This window comes from Diceros bicornis, chromosome 28, assembly GCF_020826845.1.
Source record: "Diceros bicornis minor isolate mBicDic1 chromosome 28, mDicBic1.mat.cur, whole genome shotgun sequence".
Classification (NCBI taxonomy): domain Eukaryota; kingdom Metazoa; phylum Chordata; class Mammalia; order Perissodactyla; family Rhinocerotidae; genus Diceros; species Diceros bicornis.
Genome location: NC_080767.1, coordinates 41,581,416 through 41,603,989, shown reverse-complemented (window position 1 = coordinate 41,603,989; position 22,574 = coordinate 41,581,416). Strand labels below are relative to the sequence as shown.

The window sequence follows — 22,574 nt, the reverse complement described above, 5'->3', positions numbered from 1 at the left end:
CTGGTCTGGCTGTCATGTGCCGAGGAGCAGTTTGGCCAAGGGGCGAGAACAGCTGGGGCGCACGGTGGCGATTAGTCCCATGCAGAGCCAGGAGCCAGGCTGAGCCGCAAGCAGGCAGCCCCCAGCGGCCACTTACCAGGGACCCTCGCTTGTACTGACTATACCAGGTAGAAGGCTGCTCTTTGGGCCAGCGGGCCATTTTACTCTGGAAGATATGAAACGGGCGGGTTTCAACGACAACCGCAGAGAAGCCAGAGGCTGCCTTACCAGTTTACCACGCTTGAATTCACTGAACCAGGAACCCGGGTTTTCTTTGGGCCAAGAAGTGATTCTGGCCTAAACATCGAGGGGGGGAGGCGGAGAGGGAGAGAAACAGAGAAGGACAGGGTTACTCTCCTGCCTCCACGGGACACGCCCCACGTCCTGCACACACGCCTTCTCCCCGCGTGCGAGGGCCTCTGTGCTGCCCTCGCTCCGGAGGACCGGGGCGGCCGACTGGGAACGGATGCCTTTAGGTGCCTCCGTCTCCCCCCGAGAGCTGAGGACCTCTCTCCAGAACAGACAGACGGCCACGACGAGGTGCCAGCATGCCCTTCACACACAGAGTCGAGTCTGCATTTTATCAGTTTTGGTATATCCAGCTTTGAGCACAGTGCCTGGCACCTAGCAACTGCTGAAAAATGCTTGTTGAGTGCATGAACGGATGAACGAATGAATGAATCCTCACTCATCTGTGTGATGAAGAAGATGATAGTAAGAGCCAACATATACCGATGGGCTAAGGAAAGGATGCACCTGCATCCTCACATCTGGTCCCCTGATCTGAGGGCCGAGGCTCCGTCTCCATGGCCTCCGCCTGGGGACGGGGTGGGCAGAAGTCCCTGCCAGGGCCACCAGGGTTCTGTGACACAGCTGGACCAGAGGGGGGTGAAGTGTGCACATGTGTGTGTATGTGTGTTTGTGTATCTGTGTGGTGTGAGTGTACGTGCAGTATGTGTGGCGTACAGGTGTGTGTGTCTATGTGTGTGTCTGCATGTGTATATCTGTGTGGTGTGTATTTGTGGTGTATATGGTGTGTGTGTCTACATGTGTGGTGTGCGTGTGTGTGTCTGTGGTGCGTGTGTCTATGTGTGTGGTGGGGGTTCTCTCTGGGACGAGCGGCTGGGGGGTGGGTCCCCCACCAGCACCACCTGTCCTGTGGCCCAGAGAGCAGGCTCCTCCAGGGCTTCCCTGAGGACGTAGCACGAAGCAGACGCGCCATCGGGAGGGACAGCGTCTGTCCCCTAATGCGAGGGGAGAAGGCTCCCACTTAGAGCTGGCTCTCTGCAGGGGCCAAGGCCACCATTCCCGAGGGCAGGCCTAGCACACAGTGGGGCCTTGGTAACGCTGTGGAATGAATGAATGAATGAATGAATGATTCCCTCCTCTAGGAGGAGGCCTGCTGCTGGCTCTAGAAGCAGAGACTTGGAGCCGAGGCTGCCCGTGGATTTACTTGCCGCGGGCAGAGACCTGGAGCAGAATGCAAGTGCCCACAGGGCCGGCCTGCCCCCAGCCATCCCGCGAGTCCTCTGCTTGGGCCCCAGGGCCCAGTCCTTCCCAACGAGAAAGCACTGAATCTTTGTCCCCAGTCCCCCGGCTCTCCTCTGAGCCGGCCTTGTGCAGGAGAACCACGAAAGGGGCCCCGCTGGAGGAACAGGGTGTCCAGCCTGGCTCCTGCCCCTCAGGACTCTCTGGCCCTCTCCTTTTGCTTTCCGAATCTGCCGCTGTTGGTGCTGTGCTCAGCTACCGTGAGGGCGGCCTCTTCTGGGAACAGGACCAGACGTGCAGACAGGTGCTCACCTCACCCCAGCCTCCCGCCTTAAACCCCCGGCCCTCCTGCTGCCCGATGGGGAGGGGTCCAGGGCCTAGGCAACAGGGCAGAGGGTCTCTACTAGCACGAGGCTGAGTAGGTGTGGCCTGAGCCCAAGGCTCCCAGCCCGTGGACGCCTGGCTGGTCAGCACACGTGCACAGGAAGAGCGAGGAGCAGTGGGGGTCACTCAGCGCCCCAAGCCTGCTGTCCCTCCGGCAATACTGCCAGCAAGGGCTTCTGGGATGTCCTTGCATTCTCCAGCAGTGAGGCCATTTGCAGAGGACAGACAGTGACAAAAAGGATGAGAAACAGTATCTTTTCCACCTGAATGTCCTCCTGGGCCTCTGCTAGACGGAAGGGGCCTGTGGTTTGAATTTTCTTTTTTTGAATTGCTCGGCATGCAGGTTACCAAGGATTTCAAATTCCAGACTAGGAGAGCACGCATATAGAGTGGGATCCCCAAGTTGCCCCTGTCAGCGTAGAGCCCCTGTTTCTGAAAGCCAGGACTTCGGGCCCACGGGGGTGCTGGCACTCCCCACGGTTACAGCGAGATGTAGGGATCGGGGACCGTGCCTGGGAGAATGTAGCCGCTTTCCCTCTCGAGGAAACCGCTGCTGGGCACTGAGGCCGCTAGGAAGCTGGGGACCGCAGGCTGCCCGACTCCCGCTTCCCGCGCCCGAGCCTGCACAGCAAACGTGGCCACCGCCTCCAGGAACTGCTGCCCTCAGTCTGGGCCAGGGGAGAGGTGGCCGTCTGAGAGGGACATTGTGGAGGAGGGTCTGTCCAGGCAGATGCAGGGGGCACTGCGGCTGGAGTCTCTGTCATCTTCCCAGTTAGAGACCTTGGCCTCCTCACCTGACCTGGGCCCCAGGTGGGCCCGGCCTCGGACGCTCGCTTGAGAGAAAGCAGCACCCGCCCACCACATACGCTGTCCACTCATACCCACGTGCCATCCACACACACACACACACACACACTCGCACACACCTGTCTGCACACACACACACTCACACACACCATCCACATGCCTGTCTGCACACACACACTCACACCATCCACACACCATCCAAACACACACACCATCCACACGCCAGTCCACACCCGTCCCCACACACAAACTCCCGCCACAGAGGTGACTGTTAAATCGACATTCCACAAAATCTCAAGGAATCTGAACCTCCCTAACCACTTGCTCTTTGCCAAACAGACCTTCAAGTGCTGCACCACGCTCCGGAGAGGCAGAGCAAACGCCATGGAAGCAAGCTGATGCTAAGAACTGAGGCGAACACCAGCTTCTAAAGGATGCATTTAGGTCACTTTTGCCCCAAAAAATCCTTCCCTGGGTTTCCAGCTGGTCTGAGGGCAGAGCTACAGTCATTTGAGGAAGATCTGACCCAATCGTGGTTGAAATCCCAGCACCAGGGTGGCAGGTGGAAACCACACCCAGGAGCCAGCCACCCTCAACCCTCTGTATCCCGAGGCTGCACTCATCCCGGCACTCAAGACGGCTTCTTAAACCAACCAAAGGATGGTCTTCTTCCGGAGGAAAACCTTGATTTTGAAACTGGCCAATTTCTGGTGTTCACTCTTAAAGCTACACAGATGCGAAGCGTCTGAGCCCTGGGCCGGGCCCGCAGGGAGAGGAGGGCGAGGGGGCCGGCGGGTACTCACCCCCTCGGACTTCTTGTCGGGGAAGACGCAGGTGGCCCCGCCTGCCGTGAAGTTGCAGTACACCTTGAACGAGTCCCGGGAGCAGCCTTGGTTAGGATCCACCCAGTATTCACCTGGAGGGCGGAGACAGGGAGGGAGGCAGATCCATGAGAGCCGCTGCCCGGATGGTTCCAGAAGCAGCTGCGACATTTCAGTTCAGCAGTTAAAACACACGGCCAGGGCCAGGTGCCGCCAGTACAGCCTCTCTGGGGTTTATCTGAGGGCATTCTGCTTTCCTGCTGGGCCCATAAAGGGACGGGGACAGACTCGTCACCACGAATGCAGCTGGAGCGTGAGGCACGCAGGGCGCGCACTCTGGTGAGCAGGGGAGGGAGGGCCCAGCCCGCTCGAGGGTTGGACGGAAACGCAGAGACGCTCGGGATGAGCTCGGAAATTCATGCACCCGGAGTCAGAGTCGCCCGAACCACGGAGGGCCCTCAAGTCTTGTAGGCGAAAGATTCATACTTCCCAGAGCGGGAGCAGCAAGCTACCGCGATTCTAGTTTTCAGCAGGTAGCAGGGCTTGGTTTAACAGTGCAGAGAACGGGAGCCATGTGGGTTTGTAGGATACGCTGGGGTTTAAAGGGTGCCCTCCAAGGACACAGCTAATACCAATGTTAATACCCACAGCAGGAGCTCGCTACGCTAAGCATCTGGCGCACTGCCCATTTCACTCCGTCCCCTGGTAGGTAGACGTTTTTATTCCCATTTCATAGACTAGGAACATGAGGCTCAGGGGGAGCAGGTCACATGCTGGACCATGGCTCAGATGAGACTGGCACCCGGCTCTGTGCGACCTCAGAGCCTTGACCTGTTGCCCCGGCCTCCCAGGACCACCTCATCTACTGCGATGTGGCGGTCAGGTTCAAGGGGGAGTTGGCCCCGTACCCCCACTGTACGGACGAGAAGGCTGAGCAAGGCACGAAGCTGCCCAGGCCTCCCGCCACGCCTAGCTGCCCTGCCCCTGCCCCTCCGTGTGTCCCCAGGTCCGGGGCACGCGGCCACCTACCGTCCGGGAAGTCGGGGTGGCAGAGCTGCAGGTCCTTGCAGGTGCGGGCAGGGTTCTGCTGCGTGCCCAGGGGCCGCTTCATCTGCTCGATCTCCAGCTTCAGGGAGTTGAGGGAGCCGAAGATCTCCTCCATGCCGTCAGCGTAGTCCATGTAGTTCTCGCCCTCCCCATCGTCCAGCATCTGGCTGGCGTCGATGTTCCGCCGGGTCCTGGACGCCTGGATCGGCAGTGGCTGGATGACCTCGCCCGGGGGGCCCTGGGTGCGGCAGGGGCAGCAGTGGGTGGGAGGGCACCAGATGGGTCCTGGGGCGGGAGCAGCGCCAGGATAGCCAGGGTCCTGCCTGCAGGGCTCCGTCTGCCGGGAGCATCCTGGGGTGCAGACACTTGTCCATCTGAGCATGGTTTTCCTCCCTCTTTCCTGCCTCCAGAACATTCCACACCCATCCCCACTGCCCTGCCTTGCCTGCACTGAGCACTTCCCTCCTCAAACCCGCGCCCGGCCTCACCCGCCCGTCTTCCCCTCCAGAGCCAGCACGCAGCAGCTCACAGCCTCAGCCTTGCGGGTTCTGTCCTCAGCTAGACTCAAAGTGACCAGATCTCCTCTTGCCTCTGCGGCCCAGCCCAGGGCTGCACACAGTGGGGCCACATTAATGCCTGCTGATGCGAGGAGGCTGCACAGGAGGCCCCAGCCGAGGACAAGGACAGGAGTCTGCACCGCCAAAGGGGGGCGTCCTGTAGAGCACCCACCACACCCTGGCTTATCATGGGGCTCCAGCCTGCACCTCGGGGCCTTGTCTAGTGTGGCCCACCCTGGCATATGCACGTGCACACACGTGCACATACGCACACACACGTATACACACATGCACAGACATGCACATGTATACATAAACATACACGTCTTCTCTCTCCCCCTCTCCCTTTCTCTTCTCTCTCTCTGGCCAAACAGACGTCCCAGGGAGAGGTGGCCCGGGGTAACTTATGTCCCTCGGCTCCATCCCAGGTACAGGCCCGCCTGCCACATGCCACACAGGTTTCAGTTTTGGGACGTGAACCCCCGCACAGACAGACGCTCCCCATGATTCCCTTGGCGACAGGAGAACCCCCACCCCCACTCCCAAGGCTTCAAAGGCTACTCACCGGCGGGCCAGGGGGTCCCGGGTGGCCTGCCTCACCCTTCGGACCAGTTGGACCCTGGGAAGAAAGAAAAGAACCAAGTCTGATCAGTGAGGCCTGACGTGACCTAAATCCACCCTGTGCTCTAGAATGATCCATGGAGACCTGTCTGGAGAAGGCAGAGAGACAAGGTCTAACGTGCCAGGCAGGATGTGGGGCCCCTCCTCTCCAGTCCTATGTAAGAACCAGACGCCCCAAGACAGGAACTTAGGGGGACAGAGTCCTTCCTGGGAGGCAGGGAGCAGCAGCCCAAATGCCTCGGTCTGAGACAACTCATGCTGGAGACGTGCTCGGGACAGTTCAGCAGGACAGGAGGAGCGTGAGGGACCGTATGGCCACGAGTCAGGGAAGGAAGGGCAGTGGGGTGGTTTTCATCCAAGGGGACACACCCCTCCCCCAAGGCGGCGTGGGCCGATTCAGGGGTGCACACCACTTACCGAGGAGCCCTTAGCACCTTTTGGACCAGGAGGACCCTGTGGAGAGTGGGGGCAGAGCATCAGCAAGCAGCCGGCCCCTTCACCTCTGGGCCCCCGCCCTGGACCCCCAGGCCCGCTCAGGCCTAGCTTGGTCTTCACCCCTCCTCACGCCCGTGTTCCCCTCCAGGCGTCCACGCTTGCACTTGCTTGACTGGGGAGGTTGGGGGGCTAGGTGTGGCTGGTGCTCACCCACGTGGAGGCAGGGAGGGTCCTGTCTGTCCCAGGTCACCCTCCCTACCCTCCCCGCTGGGAAATCACAGTTCAGGCAGCCAGAGTCCGAGGGCAAAGAGGGCGTGTGGCCTCAGAGGCCCCAACACAGAGGCCCCTCCAGCCCTCTCCCAGCAGCTCGCAGCAGGGGCCAGCATCGAATCGCGGGGCCTGGCCACACGGACCCCAGCCCAGGCAGGGCATGGAGGTTGACTGGGTTGGGGCAAGTAGAGAGACTCAAGGCCCTGGGGGTGTCTTTGGAGTATTGAGTCTCCCAGCAACATGGGGGAGGCCCCAGGCTGGGTGCCTAGAGGATGGGACCCCACCTCCTCATGTCTGGCCAGGCCAGCCCTGCTCATGCTGACGGGAGGGCTGGAGAGTACCCCCTGTTCTCCTACCTTCCCAGACTTCTTATAGTGGACTGTCCACCTTTCCTGAGATGCCCAGAGAGAGGTTCCCCTGCCCCGCCTCCCCGCACCTGAAACCAGGGCCCAGGGACCCCACTTCCTTGCTTCTGTCGCTCAGAACCCCGATGAGTTAATGAGCAAATCAACTCAGGGTGGCAATCTCCGCCCGGGCTGCGGCCCTCCATCCCAGCTGTCTCGTGTGACTTTCCTGTCATTCTCCCACCACACACTGAGGCCCAAAGCCCAGGCCCACCCACCCCACCTTCTGGCTCTCCCAGGAACCACCAGGAACCAGACCCCCCCAGATACACACCGGCAAGCCGGGAGGGCCCGGGGGGCCAATCGGGCCAGAAGGACCAGTGATACCCTGAAAAGGAGCAGAAAACGCTGTTAGCATCATTCAGACAAGGATGGATCATAGGAACATGCACTCCCGTCCACACAGCCACGTCTGTCAGTTCACGTCAGCGTCTTCCCTAATGGATGCCCTCCAGCGCAGGGCCGGCTGCACTGAAGGGGGACCACCACTCCTGTGGGCCTTGACGCCTGCCATGAGGCTGACCGTCCCCGCCACTGCTGCCCTGGCTGGAAGGAGCCCTCCAGCATCCACCAGGCCACGGGAGGTGACTTCCTGTTAAGACATTTCTTCTGATATTCTATTTGAAAAACAGAAACAACAGCTCTGACATCCATCCCTGACTTGGTCCCCTCTTGCTGTTTTCCATTCTCGGTGTGGGTCTTCCCATCAGCACAAGCCCCCTGCGGGGGGACAGCGAGTGTCCTGGGGTCGTCTATTCCTTCTGCCCTGCTCAGCCTCTAAGTGTGCCTTCCCCATCCTTAGAGCTTGTAGCCTCTGATCTGACCCTCCCTCCATGTAGCCAGGACCCTGAAGCTTACTTCACCTGGAGCCCCGAGTCCACACGGACTCCCCACTTAGGCTACAGCGGGTAGAGGTGCGCTAGGAGCAAGCATCGCTCCGGGCAGAGAGGCTTCCTCCTCCACCTCTGTCGTGTGGGACTTGGGTCACTGGGAGAATCCTGGAGACTCTCAGCAGCACCCCCATCAGGGACAGGTTTCGGATGAGGGCACAGAGGGGTGCTTTCTTTCGGGTGGCAGGGACCCTGAACCTCTCTCTAATTCTTGAGGTTGCTGGGCCACCACACCCTGGGTGGCCTTGTCTGAGAGCACCGTGGTGGCCTGGGGACGCTGGGCGGTGGGAAAATTGTCAATGGCCTGGAGGGAACATGGCAGATGAGGCAGGGGTTCCCAAGGACGCCATCCCACAACCTTCATCCCTGCTTCACATGTCCTGTCCCCTTCCAGGTCAGGGGTGGGCCAAGGTGGGCACAGTTCAGGGGCATGTGTGAACCCCATCATAGCTGGCTTGGGAAGCACAGGTTCTCACGCTGGAATGAGGCCCCATGGCTGGCACATGGTGGGGGCAGAGACGTCCCCTCTCCTGCCTCCACGGCACACATGACCCACCCCGGCCACGCAGTCCTGCGCCCTGGCCTCCTGGCAGCCCCTTCAAGAGGCTCACAGCTTAGGGCAGAGTGGAAGTCTCAGGCTAAGGTTTCCTTCACTGCCATTTGCTGGGGGCCACAAACTCCAATTAGCTACAGTGGTTCCCAGGGACATCTACGGCCAGGTGTGCACATGTGGGGTCAAGGTGCAAGTGAGGACGCGAATGGACAATCGCTCTGCCCCCATGTGACTGGTAAACATGGCTGAGAATTGCCAGTGACCGCCTGGGCGATTACTTGGTCAGAGGCTTCTGCATAGATGCGGGCTGAAATGCCCTTCACCTCTGAGGCCACCATGGTAACGAAGGGGCAGCTGCTGGCCAGCCAGTCTCAGGGCTGGGATACAGTGGTGCCCAGCTCCCTGGGCCCCTGGGCGAGCCGTCCCCTGAGCTGTTCCCATCTAGATTCGATGGACATGAGAAGGGCCTTCAGGCTCTAACGTGCTTCGGATCCCTGGGCCCTGAGAGCCAGCTTCTAAGATGCTTCTGGCCAGGATCTCACGCACCTGTTCTCCCTTGGGGCCGGAGGAGCCCTGGGGGCCGGGGAGACCCCGGTCGCCCTTTTCACCCTGTTCACCCGGAGGTCCGATGAGGCCGATCAAGCCTGGATGACCCTGTTGGAAAATGAAGGCGCGAAGGAACATTCGTGCTGGCAGCGCCTCACGTCCAGCCACGCGGGCCAGCTGGACGTGGCAGCACATCTGGGCCCCGGGCAGCCCCCAGTGACCAGCCAACATCTCCTGGAATGGAAACTAGCCCCAAAGGCAGGTCGGGGGACGAAACAGCAGGTCTGACTAAAGAAACAGAGAGACAGAGATCCAAATGTAGACCAAAGAGAGGAAGGGGTTTCCTGAGTGATGATGTCTGTGTATCTTCTTACTTCTATGCCTTTTCCAATGTTTCTATGGTCAACACGTACTAACACTTACGAACTTACATGGAAAGAAACTTACAGGGTGTTAGAGATACTATAATTATTTTTATGATGTTTTTAAAGAAAAATCCTCTACATGTGCTTTTATATAAGTTTGTTTTATACGAGCCTGTAGAAAGTTCTGGAAGGGTTCCTCCAGCTTTCAACACTTTGGGGGCTGGGGAGGGTGGTGGGGAGGGGCGTTAGATTGGAAGGAGAGAGACTTTATGCTGTCTCTCTCCTTGTGAGGATGCTTACGTCTGTAATAAATCATTCTGAATAGAAAAAGCCTCCCCAGTTAGAGAAATGGAAGGGCGTTCCCAGCTGCAGGCCCCCACACACTCCTATGTGAAAGATCAGAGGCCGCAGTGTCCAGAGTGAGCATCTGCTCCGCAGATCCTGGACGCCCACCGGCTGGGCTGCACCCGGCCGGAATGTTCCTTCCGTTACACGTGGGCCTCGTGGGTCTCCAGCTGAGAGCAGGACCACGTCTCCAAAGCAGCACAGATTTCTGTTCCTTCTCTCCCTGCCTCTCAGGTGCCCGTCGGGGGCACTTGACAAACTCGGGTGACGGATCAATACCTTGTTGAGTTTGAAGCCACAGGTATTTGAGGGGCCCCGCAATACAACCGCAGAGGCACCTGAAGTCTGTCTTACCTTTTCCCCTTTGGGGCCAGAATCTCCTTTGAGGCCGGGGAGTCCTGGGGGACCCTGCGGGAGGAGGCAGCGGGATCAGAGTCTCATCCCCGATCCCGCCCTCCACCCACTACCAGGGGGCGCACCTCGGAACGTCACTCACCAAGGGGCCAGGGGGACCATCGGGGCCTGGTGATCCTGGGAGACCTTGTTCACCCTGAAACACAGCCGGGCCTCCGCATGAGCCCCGCCATGGCCCATCCCTGCGCCCCTCCTGCAGCAGCCGCCGCCCCTCCCAGGCCTCCTGGGTCCACTCACCACAGGGCCGGGAATCCCTCGCAGGCCATCGGGGCCGGGCTTCCCAGGGGCCCCCTGGGGGCCAATGGGGCCAGTCTTCCCAGGAGGGCCTTCCAAGCCGGCTTCTCCCTGCAGGGCAGCAAGAAAGACAGAGTGGGACCCAGATACTTGAGTGTCTGGTCACCTTGGCACAGGACCACTGCTTGGAAACCCCAGGAAGCCTTGGAGAGAACCTGAAACGCCCCTAGATACCTGGGGGCTGCCCCAAATTCTCCACATCCCTTGTGGAAGCTGTGCTGACCAATTCTCCATCCCACTAATTTCCTCGGCCAGCTGGGCTTCCCAGTCTCCTAGTAATCACGGCCACCATGGAGGTGGCGGCCGGCCTGGAGCTAGTGGTGGACACGCTGCCATTTCCCAAGCAGGCATGGAGCTGGACCATGTCCACCACTGTCTCAACTAACGACAGGACGTCTGCAGGAGGAGGCAAATGGTGCCATCCCGAGTCGCCCGAAGAATAGCCCCACCAGCGCTCTGGTGCCAGGCCGTGTGCGAACTGCATGGGTCAAACACCAAGCCCGAGTCTATACAGGACCCCAGTCTTCCTGACTCCAGCACCCGCTGCCCCTCCCTCAGGCTGGCAGGGCGGATGGACTGTGGAGCCAGAATCAGGGACCCCAGAGCCGGAGGGCACTGCGGAGCTGTGTCCCTTTTGGAGAGGCCTGATTCTCCTGCCCGGTTTGCAGTGAGGGCCAGGCCTCCCTCCGAGGCACCACCAGCTCCCCTCTGCCTCTGTGGCTTTCCTCTATGGTTCACACACATGTCCACGTCCCACCCCGTTCGGCCAGCATGCAATCAGCTCTCTCTGGAAGCTCTAGCATAGCTGCAGCCAGGCCCCAAAGCACGTTACCTTGGCTCCTTTCTCTCCCTGTCTGCCTTCAGGGCCTGCGGGGCCGGGGGGACCCTGGAACAAGCAAGAGAACACACGACGAGTTGGCCTGCAGAAGCCAGAGCGATGACCTCAGCCTCTGCAGGGGACAGGCCTGGGCTGGAGGGCGAGCCGAGGAGGGGCATGGAGGTCGTTCCAGGCCCCTGGCCAGTGTGGACAAAGGCCCTTAGAGCGAGTCCCTGGGACTCCGGTCCTGGAGGAAGGCCTCCGGGTCAATCTGGGCAGGTGCTCCGGCTGCTGAGTGTTGGGCCCTCCTTTTCCTGGTCGCATGCCAAGCAGACAGTTTATTGCAGCACCAGTGAAAGGCTGGATTATTCAATGTGCAAAGAAATGCCTTTTAGCTTGTTCTGACTTTTCAAAAGGTCTGACCCCGGGGAAAGGAGCTTTCTCCCCCACGACGGGCATTATTGATGTGTCAGCACTCAGCTGATCTGAAACACACCAGTGCATCCACCTAGCGGGTCTGGGATCTGAGGACGTGGTAGGAAGCCGAGGGGAGAACATGCTTCAAACAGAAGCACCTTCCCCACCGCTGCCGCTGCGGGCACCGGGGTCCAGGCCGAGGGCAGGGGTGGGGCACCTTCATGCAGAAGGCTGACGGGAGTATTTACCCTTTTTCCTGGAGGCCCAGATGGACCTGGTTCACCAGTGGGGCCCGGCGATCCCTGGGGTCAGAGAGAACAGAGTAGTTAGGAATCAGGGTCTGTTAGATTGGCAGGTGGCATGTCTGGTTGGTCCGAGGCTACAAAACACACTGAGTTGGCAATCTAATCTGTCCTCGGCCAGCCCAGAAACTGCCTCTGTCTTCTTCTGGAGCTGGCAGAGGACGTCCCAAGTGAGGGTCGTCCTGGGATTCTCGGCTTTGCCCTCTGTGCTCAGTGTTCGGCTGGGGCATCGCGGGGACCCTGTCTCCCGTCCGCAGTCTCGCTGCGTCTGGGAAGAGAATTTTCCCATCGCGGAGCCGTTAGTCCTGATCCTCAACCACTGGCTCAATCCTCACCATGGCCTGCAGGCCTCCCCTTCTACAGAGGTGGACCCGAGGCCGGGGAGGACGAGCGTCGTCCCAGGTCACAGGCCGGGAAGCGGTGGCACAGCAGACACGTCTCCAGGGGACCTGGCCCCGAGCTGGCGTCTGAGCTTTCTTGGCTTGAGGCCATGTCTCAAAAACCCAATGACAGGTGTGAGAGGAGCATCCTGTGTGGTCTCAGCTCCAGGGCTGATGTGGAAAGAGCCCTGCGAGGAGAGGCACTGGGCCCAATTCGGCAGAAATGAGGTAATCCTGACGTTCATGGGCGGGTCAAGGACTCCCCAGCGCGGTGTGCAAAACCACTGGACTGTACGTGCGTTTTTCCTTCTGGAAGAAGGTCCCTGGCTTTCACTGGATCCTCAGAGAGAGCTCAGGGCCCCCGTTATGGTGAAGAATCAGCATCATAAGGTAACTGGGTTTGTGTTTTCCTCAGAAATGAACAAGTAAGTTGAGAATCCCAAGAAGGCACCCCACCCTCCCAAGAAGCCGTGTCAGGACCCCCAGAGGTCATGCGCAGACTCACCGTCTGCCCTGGCTCGCCGTCGTCTCCTTTGTCACCAGGGGGACCATCTTGACCCTGTGCGGACAAAAGCAAGTTGCTCTGCCTCCTGGTCGGCACCCAGAGCTCACGTGCCTACACCCCACGCACTTCCAGTCCCCTCTGGAAAACCACACCCCACTCCGGGGTGGCGGTACACAGCGCGTTCCAAAGTGGGAAACGCATTTTCTCCATCTCATCACAGAATGAGGATGCCGTTTGGGAGAGCGTCGTGCCCCCAAGAAAATTCATACAAAGAAACGGCCAGAAAGAACAAAACTGAGGCTGGCAAAGCTGGTCGGGGGCTGTGGGGGACAGAGGGGCTCTGCGTCTTGAACACCTACCGCAGGGCCAGGCTCTCCGGGGGGCCCGGGATCTCCGGGAAAACCGACTGGGCCCTGAAACAGAGAAACAGGCCCTCAGCAACCCGGCCTGGAGCAACACTGCCGAGACTACCTCCCCACAGCCACCCAGCCTCTAGAACATTCCAGCAGTTCTGAGACCAGCAGTGCACTTGACAACCAGGAAGCTCTTTTGTGAGCATCATCTCGTTTGAGCCGCACAGCAAGCCCGGTAGTGGGCGAGGCGACACCGGTCCTCTCACTCTCCGGAGACCCCAAAGGGCAGGTGTCTTGCCCACACTTTCGCTCCTGGAGATCCAGGTGAGACTGGCACCTGGACCTTCCGTTTCTAGAACGTGCCACTCCGAAGGCCCTCCTAATGCCAGACCAGGGCAGGTCACAGGACAGGGCCATCCGCACGAACCCATTTCAGCAAGCTGCCTGGTCTATGCACAGGAGCCCCCGAAGGGCTTCTCCCCTGCCCCACATCCCCTCTTTCTCACCTCCACTGCTTTGGTTCAGCAGCTGGCGTGAAAACCTCTAAAGTTTAGAAATGGCCGGGAAGCTTTAGTGCACTGCCGATGAACGAGAATGATCTAGGATGCAGAGACCCCGCCCCAGCTTCAGGGGCACCCGCAGCATCTCGGAGCTACTCACGGGGCTGCCTTTGGGACCGTCGTCTCCAGGAGGGCCTTTGGGTCCAGGGGGTCCAGCAGCACCAGAAGGGCCTGACTCGCCCTTCTCTCCCCTTTCTCCTTTGGGTCCCTGGAGGGAAAGGCCAGGGTCCATGTTCTCAGAGCCAACCTCTGTTGCCCAGAGCAAGAAGCTGGCGTGAGGTCTGCCCCCTCGTTTGCAGACTGTGGGCCAGGCGCTGGGCCCAGGGGGTGCTGGCAGCTGCTCGCACTCCCCCCAGCCCTCAACAGCTCCCTGCGAGAGGCCGGCACTGCTGCCACCACGAGGCGGGCCTTAGGAGCCTAGTGGACTCGTAGGTGGGAGGGAGTGACCCCTGGACTAGCGAGCAGGCAGCGTGAACTCTGAGGGGCTGCAGGGACCCAGGTTGTCCACCCACTCCGTGGTTCACAGGCACAGGGAGCAGCTAGAAGCCCAGGACACCTCCGCCCACAAGCCGCCTCCTGGACCCGACAGCCTCCCACAGGCAGGCCTGGTGAGAATGCTCATCTGACCTGTGAAGGTCTGAACACTGCAAGTCTGGGCTGACAGATGACAGGCCAACAATTGCCCCCACATTTACGGAACCTGTGGAAGGGCCTGGAATTCCACAGACGGCGAGCAACTCGCAGCCACTGGTCGTGGGTATTCCTTGCTAACAGCTGCACACACACATACACGCACACACACATACAGGCACACATGTGCACAAAAGCAGTGCACTCGCACATGCAAACACACGCCTGCACACACAGGCACACACAGTACACACGCATGCAAACACCTGCAGACACACACACGCTCACTCTCCATCACACTCCCTCTTTTTCACAGTGATTCCATGAGGCAGGCACAAGAGGAGACCTGACTCCCATTTCACGGATGGGAAAACTGAGGCAGAGTGGGAAAGTCCCAGCCAGCGCCTGTGCACGGTCACATCCCACCCCTCCCCCAGAGCCCTCACTCACCAGGGGGCCTCCTTCTCCGGGAAGGCCAGGCTCACCGGCTTCACCAGGCTCACCCTGAGGGGGGTCACGATGTGGTTACGGCCGTGATGGCAACAGTGGCTCCAGCACCAAGCATTTGATGCTTGATGAGCACCAGGGGGTGGGGGACGGGGGGACCCGGGGGGATGAGGATCGTCACTGTCTGACAGCTCCCGGGATGGGAGGGGAGGCATGTGAGGACTCCAGCGGTCATGGTCAGGGAAAAAGCAGTGACAGCGACACACGCAGGCTGTGACGGACACACGAGGGGGCGTGTGGAGTACATCGGAGTGTCAAAGACGGCCTTCCAAGGACGGGATGCTGCAGGTGAGACCTGGAGGATAATCTGAGAAGCTGGGTGAAGGGACGGGAGGACACTGCAGGCAGGGGGGGCAGCCGGGCAAAGGCAGAGAGGAAACAACCCCGGATCCTCAGGGGTGCGGGCCGCGGGGACGGAGGTGGGGAGGGCGTGTGCAGTGGCTGCGGATGATGCTAAGATGGACAGGTGTCCTACGGCAGGGGCTCCAAGGGAAAGCGACCTCTCCGAGCAGAAGCAGAGTGTCGTTAATTTGTGGTCTTAGCAGGGCATATGTCTCTTTAATTTTCATTTTGTAAAAAATGAGCAGTGACCAAAGACTTCTTTCAATTTAATGGGCTCACATTGAAAGAAAGTTCTAGAAACAGTGTATGTCTCTTTCTTTCCTTTTATCCCAAGGAGCGAGGACGAGTGCTTTAACATTAAGGCAGACTCAGGAACACGGAAGTGGAGCCAGTTCTTGGCATCGTTATGCCCACCGTACACGTGTGTACACCCACGCACACACGGGCACATGCGTGTGCACATACAGAAGCCCATCATGCTCATTTAGTCATCGCCAGGGCCCAGACCCTAAAATTAACCAGATCAGATGAGGAGGACCCTGGACTATGAGAAGATAGGATTTGACTGAACTGGAAACTCTAAACATAGCAGCCACAACACCTCAAGGAACAGTAATTCTGTCTATCGGAGCCAAATCTTGGGGAAGGTGGCAGGGCCTTTGCTAGTGGTTTGGTTGTGCGGTTTGGAAATTCTGCAGAAGGCTGTCACGAATAAAGAGGTCACAGGGCCCAGCTCCCTTGCACAGATCTTCTAAGTTTCAAAATGCATTTGACAGGAATAGCTCAGCAATGCGTCTATACACAAACACACACACACGGTTCTTCCCGCACACTCCCACATCAGACACTATAACAGCTGAGGGGCGTGAGTCACCTTCTCTCCCACTGCACCAGGATTGCCTATTCCACCTGGGGGACCTTGTGGGCCATCAGCACCTGGAGCTCCAGAGGGTCCTCGGGGGCCGGGGGGACCTGGGGGGCCCTAGGAGAAGAAGAGCCATTCAGCCCAGAGAAGACACAAACTTTTACCAAAATAGAAACCAGCTGCCACAGCCAGCTCTCGGCATCCTGGTCACACTTACCATCTGACCCACGTCTCCAGTCTCGCCCTTCTCTCCTGGAGGTCCCGGCAGACCCTGAGGACAGGAACCATCAGAAGCTTAGCAGGTCGGCACTGCTCTACCCAGCACACACAACTTTCACGTCTCCCCAGCACAACGCCAAGCCAACATCTGAAAGCCTCTGGAATGTGGTTCTCAGCATACAGCTAAATACGAGGGCGTCCCCACGATCCCAAGTCTCAGAATTCGCCCAAGAAATAATTAGAGACATATGCAAAGATTTGTGGACACGGGTGCTTACTGTAGTGTCCCATAAAACCATAAAACCTAACGAGACAACAGCAGGGAAATGCTTGAACCAACCCTGTCACCACCACGTGCTGGAATACTAGGCAGCAACTAAAAGTCATGCTTTCAAAAATAAATAAAAAGTGATGTGTTCAAAGACTATTTAATGACATTCAACACGACTTGTAATGTTAGATGAAATGGGAAAAGCTAGGAACACACTTTTCATACGCATGACACAATTGAGATTTTGCCGAAACCAAATAAAATGACACATGTGCACGTGTGTATGTGAATACACGCGTTTAAAAGGTATAGAAGTGAACTGTGCCCCGAGGTTGACAGCTGTCATTCTTAGCTGGTAGGGTTAGAAGTCATTTTTGTTTTGTCTTCTTACAATTTGTCGGTATTTTCCAATGTTTCTATAATGAGTGTGGAAATAAACGTCACTGGTTAGGAGGAGTAAATATGGTCATGTCTGGAATTAGGGGAATTTGCAGCATTTCCAATTGGACGGGGAGACCCTGGGAGACCCCCTGCAGCCTAGTCTGTTTCCCCATTCTTAGAAAGACAGGAGGGGAGGGGAGGGGAAGGCACACCAAAGATGCAGGAACCATCTGAGGCAGACCACCCGCCATTGTGCGACCTCCGCAGTTACCTGCAGCCCCACGGGTCCAGGGGGCCCAGGAAAACCTCTCGGACCTTCGTCACCTTTCTGCCCGAATAGGCCCTGCTGGCCTCGAGGACCTGGCTCGCCGTCAGCTCCCTGCAGGGTGATAATTGAGCCGTGGGTGAGGACCAGTTAGTGGTTCCACACCAGCTCAAGGGGTTCGGGATGTTCTGAGGGTCCTTAACCCCAGATACTCACGGAGGGGCCTGGCTGTCCGAGGGGGCCTTGGGGACCCGTAGGCCCAGGTGGACCCTGTGGGGAAAACACAGAGACACAGTTGCTCCCTGAATCAGAGCGAGGCCAAGGGAGAGGGCCGGTCAGCGCAGGGGGCTGTGGTCCCAGGTCATCCGTTCAGTCCGCACATGTGGCCATCACGGGAAGGAAGGCTGGGGCACAGCGCAAGCTACGCTGCAGGCTCGCACTGGCGATGCTCTTGGTTCAACCCCGAGCACGTCGTCACGGGTGGCAGGGGTGGCCACCACCAATGTCCCGATAGAGGCCACAGTGCAGCATCCTAGCTCACACCACGCTAACGATGTGGGCCCCGTGGTCCAGCTGCAGCCTGACTCTGAAGTCCGTGCCTGGCACCGTCAGACCCTGCGCCGTGTGCCTCCCCAGACGCACTTCACTGCAGCACAGGGAGCCTGTGAGAGAGGGAGCCAGGGCAGCAGGGCACCCCTGCCCGGGGAGTCTGACCAGCACCGGGCGCGAGGCCCCAACAGGGATGCCATCACTAAGGGCCCGGGGCTAGAAATAGCTGGTGCACAGGCCTGGCTGCACAGCGGGTCAGACACAGCCACCCGGAAGGAGCTGGCAGCTGAGGGACGGGGCTTCTGCAGAACACACTGGTATTTCTGAGCAGATTGAAAAAAAGAAGAAGCAAAAATTCAGAGGTGTTTGGTCAAGGTGCTGGCTCTATCATTGGAGGGTCGTGATTATGTCCGTAGATCCGAACACTTCAAGGATAAAAATGCTCAATTTGCTTTATTTCACAAAACCGGTGAATGCTTCCTGTACATTTGTTAATAAGGGACTCACTCATACACATACACAGACACGCATCTACACGCATACACCTGTGTACACACACACGCCCGCACACGCATATGCACATGCACGCACACACAAGACTTTAACAGGAAAGAAGACCCATCAGCTGCATCCCATCAGTTATCGGTTATTAATGTGGTCATATTAACAACAGTTATTAACTTCAGCAATGACTGCGCATCACGCCAAGCACATGGCCCTGTGCCGTGGCTCCCCTGCCATTGGTGGCCCTGCACACTCACCCGCACGGCCCCTTACCTGCTCGCCTTTGTCTCCCTTGCTCCCTTTCTGTCCTGGCTCCCCGATCTCTCCCTGTGGGAAGACGTGGAAGATTCATTAGACAGCCCAATAACCGTTTGGATATTATCTGTTTCCCATAATTAATTTTTCTTGGAGATTAAGAATAATCTCTTCTCCAGGAGGCTGTATAACTTTCCTAAGAAGAAACATTTCCATAAATTAATTTGATTTCCTCTTTTACATGAGAGCTAAAAGGAACGAGGCCTTGATCTCACGCTATACAGAATTTTAGTAGATTTGAAAATGTGGTAGAAATCATAATGAAAATATTTACTTTGCTTGTCAAGTTGGATGACACAACGAAGCAATAATAGACAAGTCAATTACTATGCTTCCAGAGATGTTATTAAAATCTCCCCAGTGCTTCTGTGGTGCAGGGCTGTCTTCCACCCTGAGAAACAAGACGTCATCCGTGCAGAGGTGACAAAGTCGGAAATGTCACCACAGAGTTACCATAAATGGAAAGTTAAACCGAAGAGCTAAATTTCACTGTCTTCATTAAATACAAGCCAGTGCAGTAATAGCATTAGAATGATAAAGCACTCGCTTTAATGAAAGGGAAGCTTGATAACTCAAATGAAGACATTTAAAAATAGAATTGAGTAAAACCTCATTAAATCAGGCCACAGATGCAGAATTTGAAATGATTCCGGGGGAGCATTTTTCTTTGCTCTGGCTCCTAAGAGCAGCATCAAAACGACACAAGAGGCAAGTGGTTTCAAAGTTCCCTCAAGTGTGTCGGAGAGCTCATCTATTACCACTGACTTGTGAGCTATTCCGAAACCATCCTCTCACACTGCGAGGGCAGGGTGGGGACGGGGTCGCTCTGTCGCCCACCCGAGCCCCTGTGTCACCTGCATCCCTCTGTTTAAAATGACCTGCTGGCACTGGCCAAGCGTGGCCGTGCTCCTTTCGAGGGCGAGAGGACTCCACTGAATTCTCCTTACCTTATCTCCATCTTCTCCAGGGGGGCCCACAGGGCCGGCTGGACCGGGGAGCCCCACAGGACCCTGCAGACCGTCTCGGCCGGCCGGGCCTTGTGGACCTTTCTCACCCTAAAGAGGAGAGAAGATCCCCAGTCAAACGCAGCTCCGTCGCCAGCTCATCACCCCAAGAGGGGCCCACGGGCACGGAGTCGGCAGTTCCTGGGGAGTGACCCTCACCCCAGTCCTCACAGTGCTAATGGGCTTCAGCCAGAGGCACTGAGGGTGACTGTGAACCCCTATCTGTTCCACCCACTTCCCGTGCATCACTGCATTTTATCCGCACCCATCCTAGAAAGGGCTACTCCTTTACAGATGGGGAAACTGAGGCACAGTTTGTGAGCAGTAGAGCCAGGATTCAAACCCGGCCAACCAGATTCCTGAGCCTGTGTGCCCAGGGATCATCTAAGCCTGGAGACCAGGAGGGCCAGAACTCCAGCCTCCACCAACTTTCTTACTCTCAATTCTCTGCAAACACCCTCCCTGACGAACACACGGATCTGCTCGTGCAGCGACGCACGGAACAGATGCGCAGATCGGGGGCGTGCACGCTGGGGAGGGGGCTCAGCGTCTGGATCTATCACGGCCAGCGTCTGCTCCTACATCACCGCCCCATCTTAGCCTCTCCCACCTGCACGATTTCCTTCCTGCTCCTCAATTTAGTTCCTACTGATAGGAATTCTTCCCTATGTAAGCCAGGAAACGCCCAGGCTAACTGAGGCTCACATGGAACTTTCCCGTCGGACATTACTGGGCAGGTCGGCAGTGCCTGGAGACACCTGGCCTCTCCTTGGCCTTTTCTGCTCTTGAGCGCTTCTGGGAGAATGACAAGCTTTTATCTGGATGGTGCAGCCCTTGAGAGGTCACTGCTCAAGTATTCACTCTCTCAAACAACGCACTCGATCGTTTCCAACCACATTTGTGTGCATTCCATATGCACCGAACGCCCAAGAGTCGGGTTTCTGGTGCAGAATTCAGCGAGATCAACGCCTCATTGGAAATGATCAGATGCCATCAGAAGTGCCTATGGCACACTGAACAGATTCTGGATGGCACAGATGTTCCCAACAGGGTTTCAATGGGGAGTTCTCGCGCGGGGAAGGCAACCAGGGCCCTCTTTCTACCCATGAGCCACCAAAAGTGAAATGGACAAGGAAAACTACGCCTTTCTAACAGGAATCAATCAGCTCAGGCATCTGGACTCAATTGGAGATGTCCATGCTGACCTTTGCCTGTTTCCCCGGGACTTGGGCTCATTCTGACATTCTGAACTTGGAAGGGAAGTTTGAAGTGCAGTTTGTCTCCATGGCTGTTTACACACAGGGCAGGTGGGAGTTTGCAAAATCGCGTGGCAGAGCCACACGCGGTTGGGGTGAGAGTACATCACGCAGCAAGGGGAGTTTTGTGAGTTACTCCGGGAAAGGAGCTTGGGGAGGGGCTGGCTTCCCGGAAGGTGTCCAGACAAGAAGGGGACTCATTAATCTCCCTCATGGGAACCAAGACTGGGGCAGGTTCAAGAACTGACTCTCTACTCTTGAGGTCTCACAAAGCCTCCACACTCGGAGTTCATCGAGAGGTCGGTTGTTGGGGGTCTAGGGAGAAGCTTCTTATCTTTCCATCACATGTCTCCCATCCCATCTTTTCTCCACACTGCCCCAGACCAACAAATGAAGCACCCATCCCAATGTCCATCTGTCTCATACACGGACCAACCACAGGCTTGGGCCAGCAGGGAGGGGCTGTGGCCCGTCCACACGTGGCACCCAGAGCCTGGACCAAGACCAAGGCCGAGGGCACATTTGGACACACGCTGTCTCCAGCCCCTCCCTCTGTCTGCACATGCAGATGTGCAGGTGGGACAGGCTGAGTCTGCCCCCGACGCTCCCCGAGCATCCCTCCAACTCAGGCGACTCGCTGAAGGAAGCCGGCCAACACTGGGAGGCTGCCCCTCGGACCTCAGTCAAGACACCTGGGAACACATGTGCTGTCCTGGAGGACAGCCACAGAGGTCACCCGCCTCCCCGGTCCTACAAACCCCCAGGGAAATAGCCATGGGGAGGGACAGCACAGGGGCAGAGACAGGGCTGGATGTGGAGGGCCCCCAGCGCCTCCGAGGCAGTACTTACAGGAGCTCCTTTCTCCCCAGCTGGGCCTGGAGGTCCCTGGGGCCCAGGTCTCCCTGGAATTCCAATGGGCCCAGCAGCACCGGCTGGACCTCTCTCCCCTGGAGACCCCTAGGGTGAGACAGGAAAATGGTTCATTTCAAAGGCTCTCAAACTGCCTGGACACGACTTCCTAAATCACCCCCCAATCACACCACTCACCTCTCACTCTAGAGCCCACAATAGCTCCCTAGGGCCACTTACAAGCACCAATTATTTGGTCTAGCATTTGAGGCTCTGTGTTTCTGGCCCCCTCTGAGCTCCTCCCCTCCCATATTTCCAAGCACATACCTGCCCCCCAGAGTGTCTGAGGACACATCCTCCTTAAGTGCTCACCTTGAAAGACCTCTCCCAGGAGCTCCCTCTCTGGGGAGCCTGGCACCCACTCTCCCCTTTGGGGTCTGCCTGCCCACAGAGCGCTCACTTTCTGCCCTGCTTCTCCATGCCACATGTTTTATGGGGAAGCCTCCACCCCTGGAGCACTGCTGACAGGTGGGAACCTGGCCTAATTCTAGGGGTCAGCATTGAGAGGCCTCTGTGGCCTGGGGTGTCATCCTGTACTCGGCCTCTATCAGAAGGAAAGGTGACATTTTCATTTCCACCTGACCTGCCTGTCATCATTTCTCTCTCCAATGGCCCATAAGTCGGTTAGGGGAAAAAGGGTATGATTTCATGGTCTACTTTCAAACCCAGCCAGGGGTCGGGGGCAGCTCCCACAGCCCCACAACCAGCTGAGTGGGGGCTGTCATATGGGGCCCATGTGAAGGGCAGGGGCAGTTAAGCAGATGTTACATTTCCATAAAGGGTGGGCCAACAACAGGGGTCCGTGGGCATGCCTCTTGAGGGTGGGCGCAGCCTCACGTGGGCCCCGATTCCTCCAGGCCACAGCTAAGGGTCGGGGACACCGCATCTTCAGGCCTCTTAGAGCTGAATCTCAAATTGGGAGGGGTCATTTGGTTTCATAGAC

General features: G+C 57.8%; 1 protein-coding gene across 3 annotated transcripts in view; it reads right to left on the bottom strand.

Annotated features, from left to right (window-relative positions):
- COL5A1 (collagen type V alpha 1 chain) overlaps positions 1-22,574 on the bottom strand; it is a 171,967-nt gene that overhangs the window by 13,600 nt on the left and 135,793 nt on the right. The window contains exons 42-64 of one of the 3 annotated variants that reach the window (XM_058524443.1): positions 21,572-21,679; positions 19,410-19,517; positions 18,421-18,474; positions 17,311-17,364; positions 17,101-17,208; positions 16,176-16,229; positions 15,968-16,075; positions 14,695-14,748; positions 13,715-13,822; positions 13,061-13,114; positions 12,702-12,755; positions 11,763-11,816; positions 11,113-11,166; positions 10,224-10,331; positions 10,069-10,122; positions 9,927-9,980; positions 8,863-8,970; positions 7,148-7,201; positions 6,182-6,217; positions 5,709-5,762; positions 4,569-4,824; positions 3,522-3,634; positions 268-336 (exon numbers count right to left, since the gene is read on the bottom strand). In XM_058524443.1, coding sequence (XP_058380426.1) covers positions 268-336; positions 3,522-3,634; positions 4,569-4,824; positions 5,709-5,762; positions 6,182-6,217; positions 7,148-7,201; positions 8,863-8,970; positions 9,927-9,980; positions 10,069-10,122; positions 10,224-10,331; positions 11,113-11,166; positions 11,763-11,816; positions 12,702-12,755; positions 13,061-13,114; positions 13,715-13,822; positions 14,695-14,748; positions 15,968-16,075; positions 16,176-16,229; positions 17,101-17,208; positions 17,311-17,364; positions 18,421-18,474; positions 19,410-19,517; positions 21,572-21,679 — 1,878 coding nt within the window. Of the gene's footprint in view, positions 1-136; positions 206-267; positions 337-3,521; positions 3,635-4,568; positions 4,825-5,708; positions 5,763-6,181; positions 6,218-7,147; positions 7,202-8,862; positions 8,971-9,926; positions 9,981-10,068; positions 10,123-10,223; positions 10,332-11,112; positions 11,167-11,762; positions 11,817-12,701; positions 12,756-13,060; positions 13,115-13,714; positions 13,823-14,694; positions 14,749-15,967; positions 16,076-16,175; positions 16,230-17,100; positions 17,209-17,310; positions 17,365-18,420; positions 18,475-19,409; positions 19,518-21,571; positions 21,680-22,574 lie in introns of all 3 variants that reach the window. The other 2 variants (XM_058524444.1, XM_058524445.1) reach the window with 2 other exon arrangements.